The 14,854-nt window shown below is 41.6% G+C and overlaps 1 protein-coding gene across 1 annotated transcript in view; it reads right to left on the bottom strand.

Annotated features, from left to right (window-relative positions):
• Nucleotides 1–1,443: 1,443 nt before the first annotated feature.
• LOC145468522 (uncharacterized) overlaps nt 1,444–14,854 on the bottom strand; it is an 18,702-nt gene continuing 5,291 nt past the window's right edge. The window contains exon 3 of the mRNA XM_081452260.1: nt 1,444–1,806. Within this exon, the coding sequence (XP_081308386.1) occupies nt 1,444–1,806 (363 nt within the window). The remainder of the gene's footprint in view (nt 1,807–14,854) is intronic.

Here is a 14,854-nt window from a genome sequence, read left to right as displayed (position 1 = left end):
ACATTTTAAAGGTTTACTAAGTTGAGTCGAATGAATGCGGAACGGAAGAACTCTTCTCTGACTCCAGAAAAAGCGGCAAAGCCCACAGAGAATTTTAATTATTCAGATGCGTGCCGTCTTTGTGACATTAACTATGAAATTTCAGTCGGAAATAAGAACAACCAACAGAGCTTTCAGCCATTTCCTTCGCCAAAACGAAACTTTGATATATTAAACTCTTGCCAAAACCAGTCGGAAGAACCGCCAAAACATCTTTTCCTTCGAATAAACGAGAAACGGCCTCCTTTTGCTCGCGCTTTGATACCAATCCTCCAAGACAAGAAGCAGACAGACGATTAAAATCAAAACATTCTCCAGAAAATTCTCTTGAAATCGATGCCATTTGGCCTGAGCCGCGAAGTGATGAATGTCACTTTCTGTCACTCAAGTTGTCAATGCTCTGCTACGCTCTGATGAACTCTATTGTCCCTTCGACCAATCAGGTGTTGCCGTTGCTGGAGCAACTAACGCAGCGAACACCAGACAGAGTGAAGCTGTTACAGTCTCCCTATTTTTTCCGCCCCGTCACCCCCACGCTATTAACCCCACCGCCACTACCCACGGACATTTTGTACTCTCCCCAGTTTCTCTCGCATCAAGAGACCAAGATGGCGGCCCATCGAACTCAACGATCGACATCTACGATCTCACGGGAAAATAGGGGACTGTGAACAGTCTAAACCAAACGTGACTTACTCGCACAGGTTTTCCCGCGCTTTGCGTCGATGTAATAATTTCGAGTTTTGATTGGATCACTGTATTGTCTGTGTCCTTTGTGATTGGCTAGCTTGATTGCTTTGGTTTTGATTTTACGACACTCAATTGAAAACCGCTCTAAATAAACAGTAGCTTCCATTTTGCGCGGAAATATGCTAGGTTTTTGTCCGCGGACATTATCTGTTCTGAGAAGGGAACAGTTTTCCGAGAGTGTAGCTCGAGGAAAACCGTGAGCATTGAGGAATAGATAATGTTCAAGGACAGATATGCGAGCATATTTTCGCGCCAAATGAAGGTAACATGGAACATTGGAACATTGAGAAAAAAACACTGTTTAGTCATCAGTGCAATGCCACTACAATCTGTGGAGTAGCCATCACACCGAGCTTTTGGAACAAGCATTTGACTGGCGTTACATGCAAGTACTATGTAATAAAATTAGTTTCTCATCATTAATAAGTAAAGTGCATGTGCAAAGTAGATTACATGCATTTCGTGAATTTTTGTTGAGTTTCTAATTAAGAAAATTTTTATACGACTCTGATCACATTTATGGCCTTAGTTTTACCCATTTGTACGGCTAAAACAGTTTCACTAAAAACGCACAAAAACTTCAGTTCTGACTACAATAACTTTTAATAAGCATGAGCTTAGGCAGCAACAATCTCGATATTGAAAAGAGATTAATTAGGACTGGGACCTAGACACTTCCTTAATCATTATCCGGGACACCGACATGTATCCAGTGTAAGCGTTACCTAAAGTATAGCTAGGACAAGATCCTACCCATAATTCCACGCTAACCGTGCCCTGTGGGATGTTTTCACAGTATCCCTCAAATGATCGATGATGATGAAGATTGGGATTCCCAGCAGATGATGGCCAACTGTTGAACACAACAGCTTCGATTGTCATTGGTCCACTGCATTCGTTACCATTAAACTTGAAGAACCAACGGTTACACTTTTCAGAAGTTCCCTGGACTCTCATTATTCCCTGGAATGAGACTTTGATCGCTGTATCAGACTGCAACTTATTAAACAAGCAGTCCTGGAACAAACGAAAGTGAAATAAGTCAGAACTCATATAAATAAATTTTATCACATTTTGGCTTGATTTGTATCATTAACTGGGATTAACTGAACACCGATCATCAGTTGTTGGCTCCGTGGGAGAAAGTGTCAAGCGTGATGTTAGTCTTTGAGCATGTTAGCCTGCGAGCAGGCTCACGTTGGAACACAAGCGCGAGCAGCGAAGCCGCGAGACGAGAAAGTGCTGAAAGTGAGCCTGCTCTGATCTCTGCAAAGTTGTCATTTCCACCCCGGAAGCCGCAGCAGAAATAGGCGAACTAATTTTCACCCGAAGTATGACCTTTGGTAGCTCAGATTTCTCCGAAAAAATTGTAAATCTTTTTCATAAAAACATGCAGGCGTGATATCCGTTGCTGACAAAGTTTTGCCGAAGAAAAACCGTCAAAGTTTATGTCTAGAAAGGACAAACACTTGATTCCAAGCGATCTTGCTTTGGCAGTCTGGTCTTTGATGATGCTGGTAAACGGGCAAACGCCTTCGTGTTGTTTCGTTGCCCGCTTAACGTTTGCAATACATTGTGTCTAGAATGCTTGTAAATTCAGGGGCGGATCTAGCGTATCTAGGGGACAGCCCCCCGCCTATTTTGGTTAAAAAAAAAAAAAAACAGAAGGAAGAAAAGCCGACATGGCAAGGAAAGGAACTGTAGAATCCTTGCCCAGAGTGGATTCTTCGGTTCAAAGTTTACTGCGGAAGCACTCGCCTGCGACTCGTGGTTCCACAGCCACTTTGAGCCTCGTGAGTCCACAAGCAGTAAAATTCGAGCAATGAAAACAAATACAAACACAAAATTTAAAACATTTGGTGACGCGCTGTCTTGCAGGGTAACTGGTCAAAACTTTATTGTCTCAAAAAATATTTGTTACAAGTGTTGCGATCTAAATTAATTGAGTTCTAAGTGTCGCCAACCATTCAAATGCCTTTCCTGGAAAACACTTTTTCCAGCACAGTTTAATTTACCGCAGGCTATAATCTATTCATCGCTAGCTCAACTTCACTCGCAGATCATTATCTGACATTCGACCAAACCTAGGGTGCATTTCTTTAAGAAAATCCAAAATTGGATTCTTAAATCCGAAAACGGATTTTGCGTTTCTTTTCTAAACAGATTAATCCAAGATCTCTTCGGATCATGGTGCGTCAAAGGAACCGAAGAATCCACTCTGGGCAAGGATTCTACCGTTCATTTCCTTGCCATGTCGGCTTTTCTTCCTTCTGTTTTTTTTTTTTTTTTTTTTTTGGCCTTCTGCATCTGCTTGTATTTTAAAATGTTGTTACAATTTAGTTATCTCAGTCAAAACATCTCACTATAGATGATCTAGGATACAGCTACAGGCTAGATTATTCTGAATTCAGTTGGTCAGTCAGTCATTACGAGGAAGTGTGGTGGAGACTGTTTTTGGCAAAATATTTAACAGCCAGTGTAGGAAATGTTGATATCGGTACATGATCACTGTGTTGTTGGCCACAGGACTTGCAGTAAATAATAAATTTTAAACTGATAGATATTTCAAATGACCTCCATAGCACTGTTCTGAGTAAGGAGCTCCCTTTAGTTTACACAAATTACATTGAACCTTAAACTTCAGCAGAGTTGTGATATGAGGACATGCAATGAAGGCACAGGACCATGAGCAATTCTGTCATTGCTAATTGACCGTGCCTATCATTCAGTCTTCCAGTTTACTAATTTATGAGTGAACTTAATGTTGGCTGCTCTTTCCGGAATATGGTTTTTGTGCTATTTTGCTGGTTTTTTGTTGTGCTTGTCAGTACTTTGCAAATATTCAGTTTAAAAAGCATACTTTGGAATTGAATTATTATTTGCAAGTAAATGTAAGTCAGTTTTTTTTTTCACATCTCCCATCTGCAATTTTAGTGGCAACAACTTTAAATAGCATGAGGTATATTATTTGTCCAAAGCATTCAATCCATGTAACTCAACCAAGCCTTCTTTCCATTGAGCCTGCATTTCCCCTTTACATGGCCTCACATGTGCTGGGAAGCCAGGAATGGACACTTGGAGCAACCCAGGAATGGACACTTGGAGCAGATACAAGTTACATCCACCACCTAAACACTAGGCGAAGAGAAATCTCAAACTCTCATCAGTTTGAACATTGATATTGCTAGTGGCAATGTCTCAGGCAAAGTCATTTGTAGACCTTTTACTTTAAACACATTCAAGGAAGTTGAACAAGACCAAAATCGTGTTATCCCATTGTCTACAAAATAGATCCACACAGTACATATTTAATCTTGGATTTGTAAGTTGAACAAGAATTTGCTGGAAGTGTGACCTGGTACAGGGGACGAATACAATTATTTTTTACCACTTACATTGAAGCAAAACATACTCTACTCCTCCCATTAAGCTTCTAGTTTTTTAATTCCATTTATTGCAAATTATTTTTGTTATTTTGAAAGAGCCATAGCTCATTAGCAAGTTGTTTATGATTCCTTTTGGTTAATAAGGAAATACAGCGGGCGAAACTCGATTAATCAAGCTTAACACAAGTTTTCAAGGACAAAACATTGCTTTGATTTCGAATTATTCAACCCTTTTCTTCGTAGGTTTTACTTCTCAGCTCTCTTATCGTCGAACGAAAGCATAATATCTGTCAACAACCATGTTTTTGGCCAGCGATACACTGACACACTTCACACACAAGTCGAGATATCTAAGAAGGAAAGTGCCGAAGGTAGGTTCAATTCCGGCAAGTTAAGATCGAATTCGAAGAGATCAGAAATTAAACGGAAATAATTTATATTTCAACCATAGAGATTCGACGAACCGCGAAGCTTCGATTCCTAAAATCATCTGTTTGGCACTGAAAATGGTGGTTTTGTAAATCGAGCAGAAGTCATCTACAACTATTACTTGGCGTGCGGAACATTTCATATGGATGTCATTCCTGATTTCTTTCAGCATCGGATGCGAACGAACCTCCTATAAGTCATATTTCCACATCACCATCAGCGCGTGGAGATGTTTGCCGTTCAGCGATCAGATGAAAATGAGCTCCAGGGAAAATTTCTCCCGGCATGCTTTGCGAGTCGTGTTCAACACCGCCTGAGCCAGAGCTAACCGGAAGCTCAAATATTCGCCAGGTCTGGTTGCTATGTGGTGACGTCATTTATCTGTTATGTTGCTGTCATCGCAAGAATTTTGCGGTTCTATCGTGGTTTTGAGATAATTGCTTTCAATGAGAGAAATTAATTGTGTACAAAAGTAACCTGGTTATTTTCAGATATGATCTGGCCACACAATTAATATTTTATAATAAATTTTCACAACGCGGGAATATTGCGCGGTCATATTTAATAAAGACTTCGACTTCGTACGAACCCGTCATCGGCCGTTGAAAACGGACACAAAACGAGATTTGTCTCTGAGTTAGAAAATATGGTATTTCTGCTGACGCATTTGTGCGAAATTGAGCCAGTTTCCAATCGAATTTGCCTCGAGGAGTTACAGAAGATGCGCGGGTTTTCTTTTCACGGGAAGGGTAACAAAGAAACGGCCCTGCCTGTTCATTTGGATTAGTTGTCGCTTAAACCATAAAACAGTTGTTGAAAGCCAAACGAAACCGACAACCACGATTGATTTATACATGAATTCATTCACCCAAGAACGACGGAGAGAACCGAGAAAGTGTCTTCAGCTAGCGCTGCCCGTGACCAACCTCCTAGAACATCAAATCGAGACAACAGCTTCAAAACTCAACAAGCCGAACGCACCAAGTTAAGTCATCCGATTAATCCTTTATTTGTATGACAACTTACACGTATTGTCATGCTTTTAGATTGTATGGGGACTAGATAACTACTGAAATGTTAAATCACTATTTTTATTCGTGGGTTAGACCTTAGACTGAAGTCCCTTGTACACTAGTTTTCTAAAAGACAAAAATCATCATATAGCCACATATTATCCTCGTAGTATTTCTACGTTGCCGAGTGCTACAGGATATTTTACAAAAGCCACAAAATTTTTCAGTAATGCGTGACATTACAGGAACATGCTACATATCCTTTCTGGTTCATCCAGGCTGAAGTCCATGCAATACAGTTGCTGAGTGCTTCGGGATATGTAACAAAATCGCCATAGTTCTTTTTCAGTCGTGCGTGACATTATAGGAACATGTCACATATCCTTTTCTGGTTCACCCAGGCTGAAGTCCATGCAATACAGTTGCTGAGTGCTTCGGGATATGTAACAAAATCGTCATATTATTTTTCCGTCGTACGTAACATTATAGGAACATGTTACATATCCTTTCTGGTTCACCCAGGCTGAAGTCCATGCAATACAGTTGCTGAGTGCTTCGGGTATGTAACAAAATCGCCATAGTTATTTTTCCGTTGTACGTGACGTTATAGGAACATGTTACATATCCTTTCTGGTTCATCCAGGCTGAAGTCCATGCAATACAGTTGCTGAGTGCTTCGGGATGTGTAACAAAATCGCCATAGTTATTTTTTCAGTCGTGCGTGACATTATAGGAACATATTACATATCCTTTCTGGTTCATTCAGGCTGAAGTTCATGCAATACAGTTGCTGAGTGCTTCGGAATATGTAACAAAATGGTCATAGTTATTTTTCCGTGGTGCGTGACATTATAGGAACATGTCACATATCCTTTTCTGGTTCACCCCCAGGCTGAAGTCCATGCAATACAGTTGCTGAGTACTTCGGGATATGTAACAAAATCGTCATAGTTATTTTTCAGTCGTGCGTGGCATTATAGGAACATGTTACATATCCTTTCTGGTTCATCCAGGCTGAAGTCCATGCGATACAGTTGCTGAGTGCTTCGGGATATGTAACAAAATCGTCATAGTTATTTATCCGTCGTGCGTGACATTATAGGAACATGTTACATATCCTTTTCTGGTTCATCCAGGCTGAAGTCCATGCAGTACAGTTGCTGAGTGTTTCAGGATGTGAAACAAAATCGTCATAGTTAATTTTTCAGTCGTGCGTGACATTATGAGAACATGTTACATACCGGGGTCGTAACATACCCTTTCCTGGTTCATCCAGGATGAAGTCCATGCAGTACAGTTGCTGAGTGCTTCGGGATATGTAACAAAATCGTCATAGTGATTTTTCCGTCGTGCTGTTTCCAGAATCGCTTGGCATTTCTCGTAAACAATTAGGTGATGTACTCGAGATTTCTATCGCTCTTGAGAGCTTTGTCATAATTTTTGAGATAATTTCCTGACTGCCCATAGCATTGACTGATTTTCAAAGTGTCGGTGCACATGATCTTCGAATTCGACTACTAGAAAATTCAGATTATTTTTGGAACCGCTAAGCAACAAACATGTATACAGAGAATACCCTAAACAGGTTTGAATCAGGCTTTCCGTGGAAAATGTGAGAACATTTCTGACTCTCGGGCATTTCTGGGCTGCCGGGCATAGTCACTTCGCTTACTGAATAGCAGTGATAACTGAGATTAGCAAAAACGTTTCATCTATATACGTGCTCTGTAGAGTAAGAAATGTATCAGAGCGTCTAAGTTTTAAACTGGCGGTTGCGCCCCAACCTAGAAAACACGTTGTTTCAACGTTATTTTTTCTTTTAATCCAAATTCTTCACGTCAGTCGCGCGATTTCCTGAATCGCCGACTATTAAAATGTTTTGTATCTTTCTGACACGATAGAATTGTGATGTGAAGTATATATGAAATAATTCACATTTGAACTGCGGTGTAGATGAAAGTGAAGACTGATCATCGCAGTAAATTTTCCAAATTTTTTTTTCACGTGTTCGAATCCCGTTGAAGCCCTGATTTTTTCAGGCTTCTTTTCAATTGCTTACATTGGAAAATTTACTGCGATGATCATTCTTCACTTTCATCTACACCGCAGTTCAAATATGAATTATTTCATATATACTTCACATCATTTCACTCCTCACGGGAAGATATGAACCCAATTAATTGACCTTACTCCCAATGTGTGGCTTCGTAGCTCAGTTGGTAGAACATCGCACCGGTATCGCGGAGGTCACGGGTTCGAATCCGAAGCCCTGATTTTTTCAGGCTTCTTCTTTCCAATTGCTTAAATTGGAAAATTTACTGCGATGATCATTCTTCAATTTCACGATAGAATTTTGTTACAGTAAATATAATTTCACACTTTAGGATTATGACACATTCGTGCAAAACTTGACGCGTTTTGTGGAACATAAACGATCACCGACAGGGATATGATTACACTGGAATGTTGTAAGCCACTAGATATCCCGTAGAGATGTAGGACTAAAAGTTCTACATCTCCACGGGATCCCAGGTCTGTTTTTTGGTTGCTAAGAACGTCTGGCTCGTACCAAGCTAAACCACATTCAATTTGTTAATGGGAAAATTTTTCTATTTTTTGGAACAAATTGCGCCATCTCGTTGGGCACACGTGCGTACATGCTGCGTGGATTTTTGCGGGTCTGACGCGGGGGAAATAGCGTCCAAAATGCCCGAAATTTTTGATATTTTTTGTCCACAACTCAATACGTTTATGTGTATTGGGATTTTGCTTGAGTATTTTCGTCGTAAGCTGTTCCAATCTGAGTGAAGTAACACCGTGTCGAATTTAGATATGTCCCGCTTTGTATCACTAACCAAGTTGGGTTAGCGCTGCTTCTTTTACAAGAACTCCACTCTAAAATCACATATAATGAAGATTAACAGCTCTTTCATAACACAGCGAAAACTAGTTGGATATATTTGATTTAGCGGTGTTTTATAACTTCAAAGTTTCCCTCCTCTTACCAGACGCTTGCGGGGATTTCGCCAGAGTCTATCGCGAGCGAAAAGTAAGACAAAATTGCAAGTTTGAGTTTCGCCTGAATTGTAAACGACACGCGATGTTTTATCAAGGCCCAATAAGTTTACGTCTGTAGATACTGCTCAGTTTTGTTCGCGTAAAAATCCAATAAATTGTCTGTTGACGATGGATAAGAGCCCTTGCCGATGCATGTTTTGTACTGTCGGTAAACATGACAAATCGGACTCAGTCTGCACTTTCGTGTGGAAACGTTCATCGAACTCATACAATATCTCTATAGTTTTTAAATATGTTTAAGGTTGATAAATGTTTGAGAATATATTAAAAATTTAGCTGAAAATGTACGAATACAGCAGAAATAATCAGCAAAGTTACGATGACGCTATTTTATTTTCGCAGGGTATAGCATAATATGTGCGATACGCAGTTTAGCATATATTTGTATCCTGTGCGTTTGGAATCCGTACATGTGCAGGTAGTCATGTAGTCCCCTAGGTTTTCCGTGGTAGGTGTATTTAAGCGAGTGTTTAGTATCGGTTCATTCTCTCGGCGTGTCACCAGCGCTGTTTCAATTTTGTTTCTCTATTCAAATTCCTTTATTTTTCTTTATTTCAGTGTTGGGAATTTGGTCATTTAATTCGTAATTGTCCCTAGAGCTCTGTCAACACCTCCTCGTCGGACCGTCCGCTCAGCCGGGGATGACTAGCCGAATCTAAACGGTCAGCTTTTGACGTTGATGTGGATGTTGTCGAAACCGATGAGTACCCTTTGATTGATGATTATTTAGGAAGCGGGGTAGAGTTTGTTAAAGGCTCCTCCGGTGTAAAAGGTCACCTGAAGCAGTGTTTCAGTTATTGGGAATCCACCATCTGTTTCCCAAACTTTGTTTTAGGCCTGATTTCTGAAGGCTATAGATTACCATTTGTCAGATTTCCGGATAAGTGCTATTTAGACATCCCGAGAGGGTTTCTGGGTCTGCTGCTAGTTTATTGCATCAGATCAGTGGATTTGAAACTGAGTGGGTTAAAGCTGAACAGGGAGAAATCTATGTTAGAGTCAATGCAAGTCGGTCAATGGCTGGGTTTTGTAATTGACACGTTAAAAATGCAGTTCCGAGTCCCGCCTAAGAAAATTGTCAAGCTGAATGGCAACCTCGATTCCATGATTTCTTCTGGGAGCGCTACTTTTAGGGAACTTGCTCGAGTGGCCGGCTCCATCAATTCGCTGTATTTGGCAGTCGGCCCTATTGCTAGGTTATTGACGAGGCAGATGCATGCTACTATTCAAGCCCGTTCGCTCTGGGATTGTTCCTTTTCTGTTTCTTCGCCTTTATCGGAAGAATTGCGTTTCTGGTCTACTAATATCGGATATGGAATTCAGCCTAAGCTTACTCCAGGTGCAGTAATTTTTTGCGATGCTAGCGATTACACCTTTAGAGGATTTCGGATCAAATTGAATGATCAGCCTGTCAGTGGTATGTTTAGCCGTTTTGAGTGTCAGCCGAGTTCTACTTTCAGAGAGTTTAAAGCCATATTCCATGTTATCAAGGCGCATGTTGCATCTCTCAGGCACAAGAAAGTTAAAGTTTTTACGGATAACGAGAATGCCTCTAGGATTGTTTCAGTTGGCAGCCCAAAGCAGCGCCTTCATTGTTAAGCGCTTGATATTTTTCAACTGTGCCTAGTGAACGATATTCAAATTGATGCACAGTGGATTCCTCGCGATGCTAATGTTAGAGCTGATCTTTTAAGTCTTTTTGTGGAAAAAGACTTTAAATTGCATTTGTGAGATTTTTGAACAGTTGGATTCCAGGTGGGGTCCGCATTTTGTTGATCGATTTGCCTTTTATTAGAACGCTCAGTTGAGGAGATTTAATTCAAGATTTCAGTCGCCGGGCTGTTGTACAGTCGATAGTTTGTCTCAGGAATGGCATGGTGAAAACAATTGGCTCTGTCCACCAGTGTCTATTATTGTGGATGTTATTAGACACACGTGTGCATGCCGCGCGGTCGCACGCTCATCTTTCCTGAATGGCCGTCGGCTTTTTTCTGGCCGTTGTTGAAGTCTCGCCCTTCCAGATTTGCTTCATTTGTTGTGGATATCGTACGCTTACCCAGAAGATCTGATATGATTATCCCTGGTCCTGGCCAAAAGGCCTTTTATCGCGGCAAGCCCTCGGTTTTCTTTGGTTGCCCAAATTCAGCATGCTGGCCTTACGTATATATTTCAGGTTAGCGTTGCCGACCCGGCAGTTTTTGTTTGTCTCTTCGTTTTTGTTTCTACCTTTTGTAGACTTAACAGTTTGCTTGTATTGTTGAGCATTTTCCTGCAATTGATCAATCGGCCCGTATATGGCATGCGTTTTCTACGGTTACCGGGCGGCATGGCTTGTGTGCGTTGTTACAGTCATGCGAGTTTTGAGCATGCTAACGGGTGTGTACCACTGGTAAGCACTTGGTGTACGATGCCGGTCTTACCGAAGCACCATGCTGCCTACCTTAGGCTGATACATTTGAGAGGGTGCATCTGATGTAGCAGTTTGTTGATAGCTACTCCTGTCTGGGCTATATTTACCTTTTTGTTTTTGCGCAGTGTTGTTTGCTCGCTAACCTTATTTTTGTTTCTTTAAGATGTCTTGCAGGACGGGGGCTTCACGGCGAATCTTCAGGATCCGTCATTGAAGTTAATGGTTCTGCATCTGGTTGATATTTTGTTACAGTCTAGCGCAGCAAACACAGCCTACAAGTACAGCAACGGGTGACAAAGATGGAGGACCTAGGCGCAGTCTAAGCTGTGTGTATTTGTTCTTCCGGCAGTTCCTTTACAAGTGGCTTTATATCTGACCGAGCTCGTGGAACGTACAGTACTTGAGGGACATTCTGCCTCCGTGATAGAATCTGCTTCGTACAGTATCCGATGGGATCACCGCCTAGCAGGGATGGAGTAACCTACCATCCACCCTCTAGTGAATGGCGTTGTCGAAGGTGCTCGAAAGAAGTTAACGAGGCCCGTCCAGCCCAAGCAGTCTTTGACGCATGACTCTATTGCTGATATTACCTAAAGCTTGAACTCTGCATCTGCATCTTTAGCAGATATTCGCTTTTTGTTTACACTTTTAGTAGGATATGCAGGTGTTTTTCATATTGGTGAAGTTTTGAGTATTAGAGTGCGGGATGTTTCCACTTTTGAAGATTTCATGAGGGTTTATCTGATTAAGCGTAAGAACGACCAGTACAAGGATGGGCACGTTTTGGTAAAAGCTAGGTCTTGGAAACCTACCTGTCCGGTGGGGGTAACTGAGAGGATATTGTCTTTGCTGCCTGATTCCAGTGGTTCTAGCTATCCTATTATTCGCAGGATCGTTAATTCTAGGCATTCTAAGGAGCGATTTCACGACTCTCTTAGGATAAGTTATTCCACAGCTTATGCTAGTTTTAAGTCCTACATTTCGCCCTTTGTTTCTGATGCAAGTTTGTATGGTACACATAGTATTAGAATCGGCGGGGCTAACGATGCGGGGTTCAGGTCTCTTGATTCCTCAATGAAAGGCAGGCATGTTGGCTGGAAGAATCCGAGGTCCAAGTTTCGTTGCCTTGAAGCTGTACCAGAAGAGCTTATTGAGATTACTCGGTCGATGAACATTTAGTTCGTTATTAGGGGTCCAGTAGGAGGGCCCGGCAGCCGTAGCCTACTTTGGTTCCTAACCAGATTTCCTGCGCCAATCTTGGTGAGGTTTTTTCTGGCCTCGAGTGTCCGCTGCGGTGGATACCTGCTCGGCTTGCCTTGTATGTTGCTTGAATTTACGGATTTTCTTTTTTTCTTAGTCTATGTTTTTGCTAGCCTTTATTATTTTTTGTTGCACGAGCTGGGGTATCCAACCCCCGGGAAGTGTTATATTTGCCTGTATTTGAGTCTGTAATTAAAGATAGTGTTGGTTACCGCGGCACACTGCATTATTCTCTACATCGTTGTTGTATCTTGTTGTTTCAATGATACGGTTAATAGCACAGAAAAACTTCACCATGTTGAAGAAACACACATGATGTTAGTAGCATCTTAGCACAAAAGATACCGAAAGAAATCTTTGTCAAGGTTTGTTGACAAATTGAAAACAACGACTCGGACTTGAAAGTGCACGCGCTGCACCATGCAAATGAGCTGCTTGTGCGCGTCAGACTTTCCTTTCAAAAACTTTTGCAAACTCGCCAAACAAGCAGAAACAATAAGAAACCATCAAAAACAGGTTTTGGTTATGATTAAGCGTTGTTTGAGAAACTCACAAATTAACTCGATACAAGAGGAGAGAGTTTTCGTGCTATATTCTTAAGCCAGAACAAACGCAAAAGCGTTCGCGTTAGCCTACAGCTTGCGCGAGCAGGTCTTATTATTCATTCAGAGCGCGAAATTGAAGTCTTGTTTTCGATCTTGAAAAACTCACCTTTCCCATCAGCTCAGAGCATAAAACTACATATAAGCGCCCTGGTTCTTAGTCCCTGCCTTAATCAACGCCATCACTGTGAAAAATCCGCCAGAGAATCTCGCAACTCTCACCAAATGCCATGATATCTCCCCAAACCGTTCAATGCAAAGCCCTTATCAAGCGTCCGTGAAATCAAATCTCCTTCTCCTTCTAATTCGAGTATTTCCCCTGATGAATAAAGCAGACTTTTGGATCTTGCCTTCAAGGTACATTTCCACCGATTCCAAGCAATAACATTTCGACCGGATAAAGACTGAGCTATCTGTCGCGACTGGAACTAATCACCAAATGCAATCAAAATGTGGGTGTTCCCACGGTCAACATCCCAAAGCCAAGTCGTGTTAATAAACAAGGACAAATCCCTCAGATTTCGATAAATGCTACCGTCGAAGCGTTTAAATTCACCAAAATCTAACGCTGAGAGCACATAATAGCGAAGCGTACGGCGACTGAATGGAAAGAAGTCAAAGAAAGATCCAGCGGAAAGACGAGCTCACATGACCTGCTCATATATCGGTGCTCACAAGTTCGCCACATGTCTTATCACCTGTCCTAGCATTAAACAGTACCAGTTTACTGGCCGTGACATGCCCCTGCAAAAATCAGCGGGGCGGCTGAATTTGCTAAGAACACTGCAACCTCGATCGATTTCGCCTGTATTACGCAGGAAGCCCAACTTGTGGACACCAACAGAAAATTAGGCTGCGTTCTCCCTACGCTCGAACGCAATAAAGAACTTTGTCCCGCTGAATTCACAAAGAAAATGATATTTGAGTTCTGAGCCCCGATGATGATCTACGACCAGATACCAGTTAGGCGATCTCGCCACTGATCTATTGACTTATACTCTGTAAGGTGGTACAATCGTTGCGCATCCATTGCGGACCTACATCCGGCGTGCTTGGTCACGTGTTAGAGAGCTTGCTTTTGGTTGAATTTTTCGTATTGTTTACCTGTTTAAATCGAAACGGTCGGTGAGGGTTTTGTGCGTGTTATTTTTGACCTATCGGTTCTACTTTTCACTGATTCTCATGTTTTTGGTTTATTATTGTAGAAAACCTGGGCTTCGACTTAACTTTGGACTGGAATTGTGTATCTAGTATAATAGTATGAAGTTTCTGAGTTTTCGACGATTCTTCCTTACGTGGTATGTGCACGTAACAAAGATTGTTATGCCACACTTGTCTTGCTAAGTAATGATAAAAGAATAAATGAGAATGGATGCTCAGTACTCCAATACGCAAGTCACCATTCCACTTCTCATTATCTTAAAGTGCTACTGAAACGAAATTTTCGTATGTGAGATTTTTGCTTTGTCATAAAGTTTCAATCTTACTTGGAAACACTTTTTTTTCGCATACGGTAAGCGAAAACTGCTTTTTCAGCCGTTCGAAGTTGGCTGGTTAAGCCCAAAATTGGCGGCCATCTTGGCGGGGCCAAAACAGCCTAGTCACGTCACTGGTTGTAGTACTCTCATGCCGCGCTGAAAATTTAGAGTGATTATGGGAGTAGAGAATATTTTTCGAAGCCCCCCCAAAAAACATCTTTAGGACATCTCAGAGCTGTTAAGGAGATAATAACAGTAGCCTTAGGGCCTTTTCATATGAGCCCGGTCAACCGGGCTGGCTCGGTTTCCGGGATCTCACCTCGCTACTCTTTCCTTCGTAAAAAAATTCGATGTGTTCATATGAGAAGCCGGGTTGGCCCGGTTACCGAGATCTCGGTTTTTGCGACCG

This window comes from Orbicella franksi, chromosome 14 (genome assembly GCF_964199315.1).
Source record: "Orbicella franksi chromosome 14, jaOrbFran1.1, whole genome shotgun sequence".
NCBI lineage: Eukaryota > Metazoa > Cnidaria > Anthozoa > Scleractinia > Merulinidae > Orbicella > Orbicella franksi.
The sequence above is the reverse complement of the archived record's forward strand: the minus strand, read 5'-3'. Positions and strand labels throughout refer to the sequence as shown.